At 31.9% G+C, this 16,142-nt stretch overlaps 2 protein-coding genes across 2 annotated transcripts in view; both read left to right on the forward strand.

The window, feature by feature from the left end:
• Positions 1–16,142, forward strand: part of LOC145242818 (uncharacterized) — a 230,279-nt gene that overhangs the window by 34,417 nt on the left and 179,720 nt on the right. The gene's annotated exons all lie outside the window — the stretch shown is intronic.
• Positions 1,026–12,943, forward strand: LOC145242370 (uncharacterized). Its single transcript, XM_080105376.1, has 2 exons — positions 1,026–1,347; positions 9,642–12,943. The coding sequence occupies exon 2, from the start codon at positions 10,025–10,027 to the stop codon at positions 10,970–10,972; it is 948 nt and encodes a 315-aa protein (XP_079961502.1). The 5' UTR covers positions 1,026–1,347; positions 9,642–10,024; the 3' UTR covers positions 10,973–12,943.

A 16,142-nucleotide genomic window follows, 5' to 3' on the forward strand; every position in this document is an offset into this window, starting at 1 on the left:
TTGTTTTTTTTTTCGGTAAGGTTGAATAAAAATGTAGCAAAATATAATTTAAAAAACATGAAAAATATATAGAAGTTTAAGAATAATTTGCTTTTTTATTTTTTGTACAGAAAGATTGTAAAAAAAATATAAAAATATAATTTAGTTTGCACTAACTTTTAGAAAAGGAAGAGTTAAGGGGTCGATAAGTTATCGACCCCTTATAAGCGATATCTGTCGGCGGTTCTTGAAACTAAAATACAAACATTTACCTCATGTCACCATCATGCATAAGTGCCAACAGTCGCCTCTCTTTGACTATTTCTATGTATAGTTTTAAATGCAAATGTGTAGTTTTTAGCGGCATAAATGATTTGACAGACAAAAAATTATAAAACTATTTACTTTTTTTTATATAAAAAACATTATTAGACCCTAAGACTGAAATAAACCCCGAAAGAATTTCATTTTTATTATGTTTTTTATCATTTTTATTAGACTAAACGTACGACAATCGAAGCCACTGTATTGCTTTTAAAAATTTGGCCTTTTTAAGGTTTGGCAGATTGGCTTTTTTAAATAGAAAGCGGAAGTCAAAAAGAAACAGATGTAACATAACTTAGTTGTTCCTATTTACAATGTCTCCCCACGGGACAGAGTTAGACACCAGGGTCGTTTTTTTAATGTGGAGAAAAGGAACAAAAATAAAAATTGTCTCAGTCGTGGAGGATTTCTCCTCCACTGACAGAGAACAAGAACTTGAAGTGCACTGCAGCAGTGCAGCGCAGCACTGCAGCAGTGCAGCACTGCAGCATCTGAAGAATAGATACTACACTTTGATCTTGACCCGAAGGCCAAGTAGTTCGAATTTCGAATGTTTGTGCCACTCGGAATCCCTACGTTTGTATTTTTTTATATGTAAAATTCCAAATATGAGATTTTTATCGTCCGATTATTTGGTTTGAATCTTTGTGTAATTCATATTCACCCTTAATTATTTCAGTCTGGAAAATTAATAAATAATTTCTAAAACTTGATAGCAACTTACCACACGTTTCCATAACTTGTAACTAATGAACGGACCTCTTTCACACAAGGAACGTTTCAATGCTTGACACCGTTTCATATTGACGTGAAGTTTTTTTTGTGTGAAATGAGTACTTTCACATTAAAAAGGTGGAATTTTTTTTTTATTCGTCCAGTGATCTTTTTGTCTTTTATTATTTGTGGATAAACAAAAGAAAGAAATTGTGACGATTGATTAAGAAATCCCAACACGAGCAAATTTTGTTTTGAACATAAAACAAAAAAAACATAATCTCGATTTTTGCTTTTGCTTGTTTCACATTCTAATTTCTCCAGTTGAAGGTAAGATTTTAAATATTTAATTTTTTTTTTTAATAATTTTAATATTTGAAGAAGATGATTTTTTTTTATTTAAATATTTACATGAGTTTTTTTTTTTTAATTTTATTTTAAATTTCAATCTAATAAAAATTTTGATTGCGTCATCATAGGTAACTGAAAAAAATATTAATTTTCGGGTTTTTTTTACTATACACATATATTTGAAAAATATATAACAAATAAATGTTATCAAAGGCAAGATAAGTTACTCTTCTACCTATCTGGAAAAGATTTTAGCGGTTTTCTCACATGTAATTGTTTCGAAATCATACAGTGTTTATCGCTATATTTGACAGACAAATGACGGCGTGCTCTGTTTTAAATACGTTAAGTTTGGGAAAATGAGTTCAAACTAAAAAAAAAATTTTTTTTTTTAAATCCTCTCTCCATGTTAAGCATAGCTTTCTAAATAATGACGCTATTATTTCAACACGGTTCAAGTACCGAGATTTTAAAAATAGAAAATTCTATTTAAAAATAGAACGATTCAATAAATGCACAAACACTAAAATTTATCCCAGCTTATACTTGAAGATAAATGTGTGTGCTTTTTGTTTTGTTTTTTGTTTTGTTTTCAACATATAGGTTACAATAAATAGTTACAACATTAACATAAATCTGAAATCATTATATTGCAATAATGGCTCCCAACTTCCGGTATATTTTAGTAGCAATACCAGACCATTTTTTTTTCTTTACATCCAATAAACTCAATTTAAATATTAATGAAAAGAGCATTGAAAAAAAAAAAAAAAAAAAAAAAACAAGGAAAAAGGTCTTCAGATTTGTTTTAATCGGTCCATTAGAACTGGAGTTATAACCATTCAAGTATAAAAAAAAATGCATGTCCCACTGGAGATTTTGTCTTAAGTGTGGTAAATAATGAGCTAACTTACCAAGTGTAACTGCTGGGGCGAGGAGGTTCTTATAACGTCTAAAGTCAAATAATAGCTTGGTGAATATTTATACTAATAGAGGAGGGTTCGTTTTGTTATAAAAACCTTTCTCACTAGTGGAGAGTTACTATCGTTTTGTTACTAGTAGTTAAGAAGAGACCTGAGAAAAGGGTCATGAAGGAAGTAATTCTTTCGCAACCTCAACCTCGCTTCAGGCCAGCTACAGTGAAACTATTTTCTTTTTGCAACAGTTTGTGATAAAATTACATAACGGTCAACTCAAATTCCTAACGGAACATCAAACGGCATTATCAACAACAAACAAGTGACAAAAGTTTCACTTTCGTTACAAGTCATGAAAACCTCTAATACATAAACTGTGGTGGCTTCCAGGGAGCAGCACCTGACCAGAATATCCATTCTGAAAATGAAAATTAAGGGAAGGCTTCGATTGTCCCATGGTGTAGAAATTACTCCTGCTACATTTTGTATATTCCACCAAAAAATTTTGGCGTACATAAATGAAATCGAGATTTTCATCTGTAAACCATAGATTTCCTGGGTCTTAGATGAGGAAAGAGAGCAGATGGAGTCTGATTCGTTAAGTTCTCAACTGGCTATTCAAAAGGAATTAGAAGATCTCTCTTCCCATTTATATCTGCCAGAGGCCAGTGGTTATTTGTTTGGAGCAACCTTCACTTCCCTATATGTCTGTATCTTCTACAAATAGAACTTCTTTATTGTTTTCAGTCAGACTTCCTCAGGTCCAGATTATGGGACCCACATTCAGAAATAGTGAAATAGAAAACAATAGAATGAGCTTCTATAATTTTCTTGTCTAGATTTGAGAATTGTGCTGCAGGCATGGCAAAATATGCAAAAAAATTGAATTTTTTAAAATGCTCTCTATCCTGAAGACCTCTGCTCTTGATTAATCACTCGAGTTTTGTCAATGCGAATTATTAGCAGGCACTCCTGGTGTTAAAAAAGGAATATCTAGATGTCAATGATATTATTGACAAAATATTTCAAGATATTACTGATTTTTCCCGAAAAAAGAATGGTTCTTATGCAGATCTTGGGGGGTTTCATCAGCAGGACTGCTTCTATTTTGAAGGAATTGGCCAGCTCACTTGATCGCGACTTCTTTGATGATTCGGCGGGGGGGGGGGGTTAATGGCCAAAATTCTATTTTTTAAGTTTTCAAGAGAGTTGAAGAACAAGCTGATTCTATTATGTGGAACTAGAATTGTGAAACACCAATGAGGCAACCAAGCGTTTGTGTAGCAGAATTAGCAATTCTCTCTTTCTACAGTCCTTTCACCAGTCTACACCCGGGAAATATATACGCATTCATATGTCCTCCAGTTACCCTTCTTAATTGGATTATAAACTTCTGTACAAAGCATTAACTTTTCATTTGCCTTTCACAAAATAATGATTTCTCCCTTACACATTTCCATCCCTTTTCATTGGTTGCTACCTCTCAACCCACTTATTCGAGAATAGATACCTTATTGAATAAACGAACACATTAGTTGTTAGAAAAAACATGGCCAATAAACAGCCGGTTTCTTTTCTGTTTCATTTTCCTTCTCCCCACAATATTAATTAACTTTTTCTACTGTTGTCATTACAACTTAGTGTTTTATGCAAATTAAGACAAAGACATAATCACGATATTCGAGGTTTGCAATACCAGCGGGTGAACAACATATTTCGTAAACATCTACACACAGACACATCAACATACACAAAGTAAGATAGACTTATAGGGAGGCATGCTGAGAGGCAGATACACTGATACCTACATAGAGAAAGAGTGAGAGAGAGAGAGAAGGAAAGAGAAACACATTTGGAATAAAAAAAACACAATTATTTTACTTCAAAACAATATGGATAGAATTTTTTTGGTATTTTTTTTATTTTTAACCTTATACATCGTTACTATAAATTTAATACACCGAACTACTTATGATTTTTATGGGAAAATAATATGATTACAAAAAATACCTCATTGCAATCGTCTGCAAATAAGTAGTTTTTCAATTATTAATCAATATAATTGTTTCGTGAGCATTATTATTTTTTTATGACTATTTTGTACCAAAATGACTGATGTAGGGGAGTAATCTATGTGCATAAGCACAAAACTATTTTATAGAAAATACAGTTGCAAAATTATTTTTTTAAACAAATATTTTGATTTACCTACAATAAACACAAATTTATTTTATAGAAAATACAGTTGCAAAATTATTTTTTTAAACAAATATTTTGGTTTACCTACAATAAACACAAATTTATTTTATAGAAAATACAGTTGCAAAATTATTTTTTTAAACAAATATTTTGATTTACCTACAATAAACACAAATTTATTTTATAGAAAATACAGTTGCAAAATTATTTTTTTAAACAAATATTTTGGTTTACCTACAATAAACACAAATTTATTTTATAGAAAATACAGTTGCGAAATTATTTTTAAAAAAATAATAAAGTAAAATTTTGCTTTATCTCCAATATTTGGGATGTATTTGCATTTTTAGCACAAAATTATTTTATAGAAAATACAGTTGCAAAATTGATAAAATAAAAATGATCGTTTACCTACATTATTAGTGACCTACTCATTGTATGGAAATAGGTAGTTTTTTGAATATTAAGCAATATAACTTTTTTTAATACTATTTCTTGTAAAATATACTGCTGGGTTAAATCAACGTGATTAAGCAAAAATTTATTTCATAGAAACTAAAGTTGCAAAGTTATTAAAAAAAAAATAACAAAAACATTTTCATTTACCTACGTATTTGTGACATTTGTGTTATACAAACACTAATATTTATTAGCAGTTTTCGGGCAATGTAGTTACCGATTTTCCATATTCTTTCTTTTTTTTCTTACAAAGGAATCACCACTTATCAAGGCCCAGAGGCCACTCGAGGATAAGGGTTACAGAGTGTATAGTAGTCAAAGAGATAATATAATAGCAATCATTAGAAGTGTAAATTTGGTAAATTGGATTGCTTAAGGGGAACGACTCATCAAGAACTTGTTTACATTAGACTTGAAGACGAATATATTGTAGTCAGCTGGAAAGCAGGCAAATGGAAGAGACTTCCACAGATGTGCAGTTCTAAGACAGAAGCTTTGTTCATGGAATCCACATTTAGGTCTAGGCACAGGTAAAGAATGGAGGAAACTATTAATAGTGTTTTCAGCTAGATGGGTGTTTCTTGTGAATGTTTGGTGAGGTGGGACACTAGATTGGAGCTCAGACGAGCACTTGCCATGAAAATAATGATAAAGAAGAGACAGGCTTGCAACATCTCTTCTGTGAGAAAGAGGTTGCAGGGAAGAGAAAAGGGCATCCCCCAGTAGGCTACTAAGTCTATTTTGAACTCTATCAAGGCAGGATAAGACCTTTCTAGCAGCTCCTGCTCAGATGTGGCAACAATACTCCATTTTTTGGACATACCTGGCTCTTATATAGGTAGAGAATTGCATCAGCAGTAGATATTTATTGGATCAATAGAAGGATCCTACCATTTTTCCAGCGACCTTAGCAATGGATTTGATGTATGTGTTCCATTTCAGATCAGGAGTAAACATCAAGCCCAGAAGCTTGTCAAAACATGGAGCCGCTCCAAGACGAGAGCCATTCATTTCAATTGATGCCAGATGAGGATCAGAGTGTTGATGATGTAAAGATAGAAGCTTGGTTTTAGATGCATTAAAAGTAACCAGCTACTTTTTCCCCCTATTGTACCACATGCTCAAAATCAGAGGAGAGAAAATCAGAGAACTTGGTTGTTTACGGCCTTTGATGTGCTGCCATAGATCGTAGTGTCATCAGCATACATGTCTGCAAATGATCTAAGGATGTGATTTGGAAGATCATTGATGTAGATCAGGAAGAGTTGGACCCAGGATGTACTCCTGAGGGACTCCAGCATTAATACTAGGAACTTCTGATTTCTGCCTATCAACCACTACTCTTATTAACCTATCAGAGAGAAATGATTTAATAATTGAGAAGACATTTCCAGCTATACCATAGCTAAATATTTTGTGAAGTAGAGCTTTATGCCATGCCCTATCAAAAGCCTTTGATATGTCAAGAGCAATTGCCCTAGAAAGGAAACCTCTATCAAGAGATTCACTAATTCTATGCAATATAATTGTAAGCACATCTGCTGTAGATCTAGCAGAATGGAAACCATATTGTATGTCACTAAGAAGATTATTTTTATTTTTTACTGTTTTATTTTTCTTGATCGATGCACATCTAATCAGATGAATTTCTGTACAAAACATATTTAACAACACTGCCAAATAAATTACCTTTGTGTTAAATTTGCAAAAGATAGGTTCAGCTGTTTCAGTACCTATGAGGAAGGAACTCATATACATACACCCACACATGGAAAGTGACTTTTATATAATAGTATATATATATATATATATATTATATATATATATATATATATATATATATATATATATAATGTATTCTAATAATAAATGTCCTTTGCTTTTAAATAAAAGTATGTTTTTAAAAAAAATTGAAATGCATATGGAATGCGATTTGAAAAAACAATTTAAAATTGGTAAATTGTTTTGTTTTTCATTCTATTTGGATGCCTGAAAAATAAAAGAAAGAAAATTAAATTCATCATATAAAAACAACAGTAACGATGTTAAAGATTTGAGTGTGTTAATTGATCTTTTACCGGTAAAATACAGACTCACAGAATCAGATTATTCTGGATATTAGATACCTGCAAAATGAATGGCCGATCCTTAAAATGTAAAAAACAGTTTGACTTCTGCCTTTACTCAAAAAATCACCAAAATTCACGAAATCAACTGATTTTAATGAATTTTTCAGAATTTAATAAAGGTCAGTAGATATAATAAACGCATTAATTTTTTTTTTAATCTAGTGAAAAAATACATGAAAAGTACAATTGCAAATTTCTACCCAGTCATGGCTGATACGATGAAAGCATCCTACGCCATTAAATAAAAGGTTCTGTTCAAAATTCTCTGCAGATTCCTGAGTTTAACAGAAAGATTCAAAAGTTTGATAAGATACACCTGGAGAAGGTCGGAGGTTGCATTGGACGAAACGAGAATAATACTCAATATGAAAACATATTCCAAATCTGCAAAACTTTTTTATTTATTTTAAGTTGTTTTTCAGTGTTTTCACATGTAATTCTGAATACATAGTAGGATGGGGTTTTTTTGAGGGGGGAGTAGCTAAAGGTATTAATCTTTTTAATCAAATAAAATAATTTTTGGTACTCATGCAGAGAGTGATCCGTGCTGAAATGATAACGTTATTATTTAAAAAGCCATTCTTAACATGGGGAGGGGAGGGTGTTTTGTACCAATTCTGTACTTTAACCGTACAATTGAATAAAAAACATATCATAAAACATTAATTAAGTGTGGAAATACGATTTAAAAAATAGCACGGATCACTCTCTGCATTAGCACCTAATTTTTTCCTCTATCTCATCAGCAATTATAGAAATTCTGCTTATTCTTTTTTGCTAGCCAACAAGGCCAATTCTGTTGTATGTGTAGGATGCTTTATTCCACATCCCAGTTCCATTGAATAAATGGATAGCAGTTTAGTAACATTAACAAAGTCACTTCAGTATTAATACTAACACATTAATTTCTTTTTTTACCTTAATTTTGAATTTCTCAGATTCGATTAATGTAAGAAGAAAAACTATCATTACTCTGAAGAAATTCAGCTCTTATTAGAACTTAATTTTATTTAGGACTAGCAAGGGGTACCCGGCGTTGCCCAGGTGTTTGGAGGTGTGTGTGGAAACTCCGGGGAGGGGGGGGGGTAAAAAAAAAGTAAGTATGAGGATCGAACGCGAACCCTTGAGGCAAAGTTGTAAATTCAAGTGTGAAAAAAAAGACCTGTGACGTTAACCATTGCCCCACCGCAACATGCTAACGGAAACACATTTGAATTTATTTAATTACTTGGATTTAGCAGGTGCCCATTTTAATGAGTTAATGAGGTGACTGCGGGATTTCATTTACTGCTGAACGCTTTTTTTCCCCCCCAAGATACAACCCACATGCGGCGAGCAACAAATGTTGAATATTTATCTTCCCGAAATCGAGCAAATTAAATAGACAGGCGAGCTCTGTTGTTTACTGTGAGATATTACGATTTATATGTGATATAAAAAGTTTTAAAAACTTGTGAAGCGAGCAACCGCATTTCTGAAAAAAGCCTTTTGTAGACACACAGAAAAAGCAAACACACATACATACATACATACATACATACATACATACATTTTCGCTTTTATATTTATAGATTATGCTTCAGATTCTATTTGCAAACAATTAACATCAACCTGTCTGAATAATAAAAAACTGCTAAAACTTTTCTAAACTCATTTCTGACTTTATTTTATTTAGTTTTATTGTTATTATTTGTACTCACTAGAAGTATCATTAGAGGTTGCTCACTGACAAAACCAGTGGTATTCCCTGAAGTCTGGGGGATAAGTCTCCTTAAGATTACCAGTATTCTTCACCTATTTTGATATCCTTTGCAAATGAATTTGTGTTATTGCAATAGTAGTTTACCATTGACTTCCTGTTAGTAATGGCCATTAGTTTTCATTGGAATTTGGGCAACTAAGCCTCATTAAAGTCTCATCTTTCACTCCTTGGTTTTTCCATCCTCATTGACTCTTTGACTGGCACTACATTTTTCGGAGCGGGGGCTAGGGGTAATGATATATTTAATTATAATTTTGAAGTTTTAGTTTTCTTGTTGCATTTTTGTTTTACTTCTGATGCATTTTCTATATGACTGATTAGCATTTCTCATTCATGTAGATTAAATTCTGCAATTGAGTCTTCCTTAAGATTTCAGCAGTTTTCAGTATTACTGTCCATTGCATATTCTGAGTTTTCTCCTTGGATCTGAATTCCCTTAGTCTTTTTTCCAAGTTGTTTGGGACTATTCTGAATGCTTCTACAGTTATTCGTATTATGTTGATTTTCTTCAGTTTTCATATTCCTTTCAGTTCTCTGACAAGTTCTGCATATTTGCTTCGTTTTTCTGTTTCTTAAATCTTCACTCTGTGGTCTTCTGGGGTGGCAAAATCTTCAGTTTGATGTATTCTTTCTTATTTATTATTATTATATGGATGGATGAATAAGATGCACAGAAATATATTGGTAAGTTGAAATGCAAAATGTTCAGTTTAATAATAATAATAATAATAATAATAATAATAAACAAATATGTTAATGTCTACATGTAAATGATACAATTTTAATTTCATTATTTTTTATTTACAGATATTGTTTGATGAAAACCATTTATGAATCGATATGGATCCCTATCTTATATATGATTTGCAATAAAATCATATATTTCTTCATGAAAACAAAAGCAAATTCTATTTTGAAAATATTGTCTCTGGATTTCGCTTTTAAACAAAGTTTCACAAACGTTGGAAGAAAAGAAACATGCTGAATATTAGAATGTTCTTGTAAACTGACTTAAATTCAAGAATAACATCTGTAGGTGGTTAAATATTTCTGATTATGTTTATGATAAAATAAAGAAATCAGATAAGTCACTAGATTCATGTCTATAAAAAAAGCTTTTGAAATCTAGACAAAATCATATTCAAATGACAAATGTTATTTATCATTTTTAAGTAACTTAACACTGGATAATGGAGGAACAAAGTGAAGAAATGACAGATCCTTGCCATGTCTTTGAGATGCCTTTTACTCCTGAATCAACCATGGAAGAACACGTTTATGCACATCGAAATGGTAAACGACATAGTTGTAAACTATGTGACGTTTCTTTCACAAGTAAATCAAATCTTATCAAACATATTCGCACACATACAGGAGAAAAGCCATATCGTTGTGAAATGTGTTTGTCGTCATTTTCAATCAAATCAAATCTTGTTGTGCATATGCGGCAACACACAGGGGAGAAACCATACTCATGTCATATCTGCGGATCTTCGTTCATCCGGAAATCAGCTTTGGATGTGCACATTGGAAAACACACTGGAGAAAAACCATTTTCTTGCGGAGTATGTGCCTCTTCGTTTTCAATGAAGTCACATTTATTTGCGCATATGCGAACACATTCTGGCGAAAAGCCATATTCTTGTGAGGTATGTGGATATTCTTTCACCCAATATTCACATTTGATTGTGCACGTTCGGAAACACACTGGAGAAAAACCATATTCTTGCAATGCATGTGGATATTCGTGCACTCAGAAATCAAGTTTAGTTGCACACATGGAACGGCACACGGGTGACAAGTCATATTCTTGTAAAACATGTAAATCTTCATTTAGTACTCAGTCGCTGTTGATTGAGCATAGGAAAACACACGCTGGGGAGAAGCCTTATTCTTGTGAGATATGTGGATATTCAACAACTCGGAAGTCACACTTGGCCATCCATATGCAAACACATACTGGAGAGAAACCATTCTCTTGTAAAGTATGTGGCTCGTCGTTTTCAACAAAATCCCATATCAATGAACACATGCGAATCCATACAGGTGAGCGGCCATTTTCCTGCGAAGTATGTGGCTCTTCTTTCGTTAGGAAATCTCATTTACATGTACACATGCGCAGGCACAAAAAAACTTAATACTTGGAAACAATGCCTGGAAGGCCAAGTTGTAATGAAATACAGTTAGCAACCATAAAAAGAACAATGTCTATTCTTACAAAAGCCCTTGGATATAAATCCAAATCTAAATGAAATAAAGTGTTAGCTCCAAGAGTTGATGTTTTGAAACTAAATGAAATAAATAAAAAAAAAGATAAGCATTAAGCTGGATACCCTACCAGACTAGATGGATTGTTTTAGAATCTGGTATGATCAAGAAACCACTAAAATGATATATTATAACAGGATTAGCTGGTTAATTAGGGAGAGGAAATGTTTGCCACTTTTTGCTAACTCAACATTTAAAAGGTACAGGAGAATTTAATGGAACACTGTAATACCGATATATCTCATATAGAGATCAAGTATTTTCTCCAAGAAGAGGCTCCTTGATTTCTGTGAACTTCTATTGAAAATAAAAGTGAAAAAATCCCTACCATTGTAAAGTTTGTGGATTTGGGTTTTCACAGAGTTCTAATCTGAAAATTCACATGCAAACATGCACAGAATCTTAAAAAGATATCTCGGTTGGAGTGACTAAAATAGTAGGTGAATATCTGGCATCCGGTATAATGCACCATCCACAATAGAAACAAAATGGTAAGAAAATTAAAACAAAATAGATTGAATTACTAGACACTACTAGCCTAAAGTATCTTCAATCTCTCTATACAAGGGTTTGTCGGAACACCTTGACATGAGAATAATTCAGCCTACAAGTAAACCCTGATTTAATATTCACAATAACATAAGATTTACAAACCAAAAAAGATTTCTTCTAGTGATGTTACGTGTGCATATCTTGAGATACACTAATGATGGACCCTATTCTTTTACTCCAAAATCAAATTTAGCCACTCATATGTTAAAACACATATCAAACATCTACCTTTGTTAAAAACGTGTAGCTCTTCTCTTTCTAAGAAATTACATTTATTTATGCATAACTATTAAAGAACTTGAGAGACAGAAGTTGGATGCCAACTAGACACTGTCCTTGAGTGTCACAAACAGCAACACATTAAACTGGATACTCCATCAGACTAAATAATTTTGTGTGATGGATGTGTAATGTGGCTCTTAAAGGCTAGCTTAGATTTACTGACTTCTAAAGGTCATCCAACACATGCTAGCATATCAAACACTTTAAGAAGTAGAAGAAACCAGATTTAAACAAAATCTTAGTTATCAGCCAAAGAAATTTCATCAGAGTTATATTTGGAGTGCTACACAACAAAAAGATCTACGTAGAAAAACTTTTTTAAAAGACAATAGTTTTTTTTTCGTTTATCTACCATTTGTATTGTTCAGAAGTTAACTCAATCATGAAAGAAAAAATTGAAAAAAGTAACATTTTTAAAGAAAATATTGTACACAACAAATGCCATATTACTGGAGAGTTTGAATCTCATACTAGACACCATCCCCTAGTGGCTTCAGTCTCTCTGTACAAGGGTTTGTCAGGACAACCTGACACAAGGATTCTTCACTCTACAAATAAACTCTGATCAAATATTCAAAATAACATATTATTCAAAGCCCAAATAAGATTCACTTGACGCGTTTATACATTGACTCGCATGAGGAATGGTGCATCTTCCTGTTATGGTATCTCATCAGCATTTAGTTAAGTACTCCAATGAATTAAATAAATTTTTGTTCTCAAATCTATTGAGACAAAGAGATCAAAATAAATATCTACTATTATGTAACTAGTTAATAAGTGAGAGGAAAATTAATATTCCTAGCTTCTTTACTAACTTAGCGTTTGAGAGAAAAACGTGAACTCTAATTGAATATTTGACTATTCATGCATCTACCTTTGATTTTTGAGAATTTCTACTAATATAAAATGAAACAAAGCGGGTATAAGCCATCTTCTCAAAATAAAATTCAGATATGCTAAAATAGATATAAGATAACAGATCCAGTAAGGAACATGTACTCAGACCAACTTCACTGTGAAGAAAGAAAAAAGAATACCGTTCACTTCACACCGGTTTGACCTTTACATTCGTAGTTCGCACACATTGGTTTTGTAAACAAATACCGCAACAAGAAAACTTTTCTAAACTAAACTTTGTACTGATAAATATATTTTAAAAATAATAACAAAATGAGTTATATTATGTTGCAACAATAAAACTTTCTTAAACCAAACTTTGCAGTGACATATTTTAAAATAATAATAAAATTGAGTTATATTATGTTGCAACAATAAAACTTTCTTAAACCAAACTTTGCAGTGATATATTTTAAAATAATAATAAAATTGAGTTATATTATTACATTGCGGCAATAAAACTTTTTAAACCAAACTTTGGATTGCTTTTTTATTAAATAATAATAAAACGGTTTATATTATTCACTTGCGGCCAAAATTGATTTTTCTCAAGAGTGCATTTATATATTTATGTGACCTTTTAGAAAATATTTTGTGGGGAACACAATTTTCTCTATATTAAAAACCGATGTTAGAATTGAGAATTTAGGACACTGATCTCCTGTCAGCATTCAGTTGAGAAGAAACAAGTGAGATTTAAAAATTACATTATTTTCTTATAACTTTTATTGTTATAAAGATGTATAGTAGTATCACAACATGCAAATTTTTCTATAACTTTTATTTTCCATAAAAAAAAATTGCTATTTGCTTATTTCCTCACAAGGGCAAAAAACTAAACGTTACAAAAACATTTCAAAATAAATCATGTATTTTATTAATATTATAGATTATTATCAGGACGTTGATCTTTTCTGTCAGTGGTCAACAAAGAAATCCTAGACCGAGGCAATTTTATCAAAATAACATAATAATCACTAATACAATACAAATTTTCTTTAGAAATGTTTTTATAACGTTTATTTTTTATTTAAAAAACAAACTTTGCTATTTGATTACCTCCCCACAAGGGCAAGGTTAAATACAAGATAAGTAAGGAGAAAAAGATCAAAACAGAAATCACACACCTAAACATTGATTTAAGAAACAGTTTAGGGCGATTCATCTCAATGTTCTGAATTTTAAATTCTTACGTCGGTTTTTAATGTAGCGATAATCCGCTTCCCCACAAAATATTTTGTAAAAAACTTATGTAAGTATCTAAACGCACTTTACAAAAACAAAAGATATGATTTGGGAATCTTTCAGTAGGACGACCCCCCCCCAGTGTGTTTGCGATATTGTGATGAATGATAAGCCTAGCTAGGACTAGCATAGAGACCAACCAAACGTACAGTGACGAGGATGATCATAGACCCCCTCTCCCCAATTTTTGAATGGTCTTGTGCCTAATTTTTTTTTTTCTATTGTGTTTTTGTACATTTCAGGAAAATAAAAAATATATAGCTCAATCTTGGCCACGAGTAAAAAAACAATTCCAAGTTTGTTTTAAAAAGTTTTCTTATCGCGATATAAGTTTTTTTTTTTTTTAATTATTTTTAAAAATAAAGCAATTCAAAGTTTGCTTTTTAAAGTTTTATTGTCACAATATAAGTCGAGGGAAAGGTGTCCTTTTTTTTTTTACTTTACAGTTAAGTCAGTCGGGGTACATATTCCCTACTTGGTCCAAAACACCTGCATCCATCCTTTAGAAACAGTAATGCTTTTCTTTTGAAGAAATCACACTTATTTATACATAACTGAACAAACACTACTTCAATATTCATCACCGAAACGTCTGTGGCGAAACACAACTTAATAGATCCCAGTATATTTGAAAGCATTTACCTCTACTCAGAATCAAATAGAATAGAATGGTGACTGCTTGTTTACTAATATGCAGGCCAAAATACTTATTATTGTTTTAGCAATCTATCTCCACTGAAACATGCGTGGCTTTACACTGACAGATCCCAGTATATCTGAGAGAATATACCTCCACTCAACATCAAAGAGAATGGGAAAATGACACTTTTTCATTACAAACAAATACAAGCCAACATAGCTACTATTGCTATAACATCATATCATCTTTGATCTTGGTTCTAACGAGGCCAATATTTAGCAAACCTCATTTCAACCTGGGAAATAAGGTATGAAATTGTCTTGGTTGGGTAATTGAATCCAGGCATTTTGTAAGAAAAATAAAGGCAACACCAAGCGAAATTCCTTACAATCGATTCATTTCTTGGAGGAACGAATAAAAAAAAGATTTACAGGCAGGCGTCAACAAAGATTGACCAGTAGAGAAATGGGCAGATTTTGATCTATTAAATTTATTGGCCACTTGTACAGTTTAATCAACACATTTAAAAGATGAAAATATCGAAAAAAGGTTATATTGTATGTGTTCGTTTTGGACCGAAGATCTCCGAAAAAAAATTTTTTCACTTAATTTAATCGAGATCTTTTTTTTTTTTTTTTTTTTTACAGCGGAAAAACACTTTTTTATGACAGTGCATTGAAGGTAGACATCTTTGGATTTTTTGAACATGCCACGGAGAGATAACTGAATTTAAAGCACTGACACTCTCTCCCCATCTTTAATACTAGCTTTTCTTCCTAAAAATCGAACATTTTGCTCGGTATCATAACAAATTGTTTTTTCGCTGTAAAAAAAAAAAAAAACTACTTGATAAAATTAAGTGAAATTTTTTTCCAGAGAACTTCATTCCATAACGGATACATATAATATAAACGTTTTTCGGTATTTTCAGTTTTTAATGTCTTGATTAAACTATACAAGTACCAGTTATTCTAATAGAGCTGCAATAGAAAGAATTCATAATAAATAGGAGGATAAAGAGATGTAGGCAGCGAGTTATTTTTAACAATTATGACTTTTACAAAAAAGAAACAAATCTTTAATCATGCAGTCTCAATTGAACTGAAGACAAAAAAAAAAGGGTTCAAGAATTTTCCTCGTTCGTCTTTCATTGCCCACGCAGTCAACAAATTGTATTCTTCTTCTTCACAAAATCACAATTACATTCAATCGTGTTAACAAGTTTGCGTTCTGTCTCTCGCAAAAAATAAAAATAAAAAAACGTCCTGATATGCAGTCATTTTTAATCCCGACGGTACCACAATTTGCATATCTCTCTTTGTACTGGACGGATTCCCGGTTCAAATGAGAGCGGTTCCTTTGTGAATCTTATTTTGTCGATTCTGCAAGAACAAATGTAACCAATCATCGCAATACCTGTA

Source organism: Euprymna scolopes, chromosome 21, assembly GCF_053919585.1.
Source record: "Euprymna scolopes isolate OS-2025 chromosome 21, ASM5391958v1, whole genome shotgun sequence".
Classification (NCBI taxonomy): Eukaryota; Metazoa; Mollusca; class Cephalopoda; order Sepiida; family Sepiolidae; genus Euprymna; species Euprymna scolopes.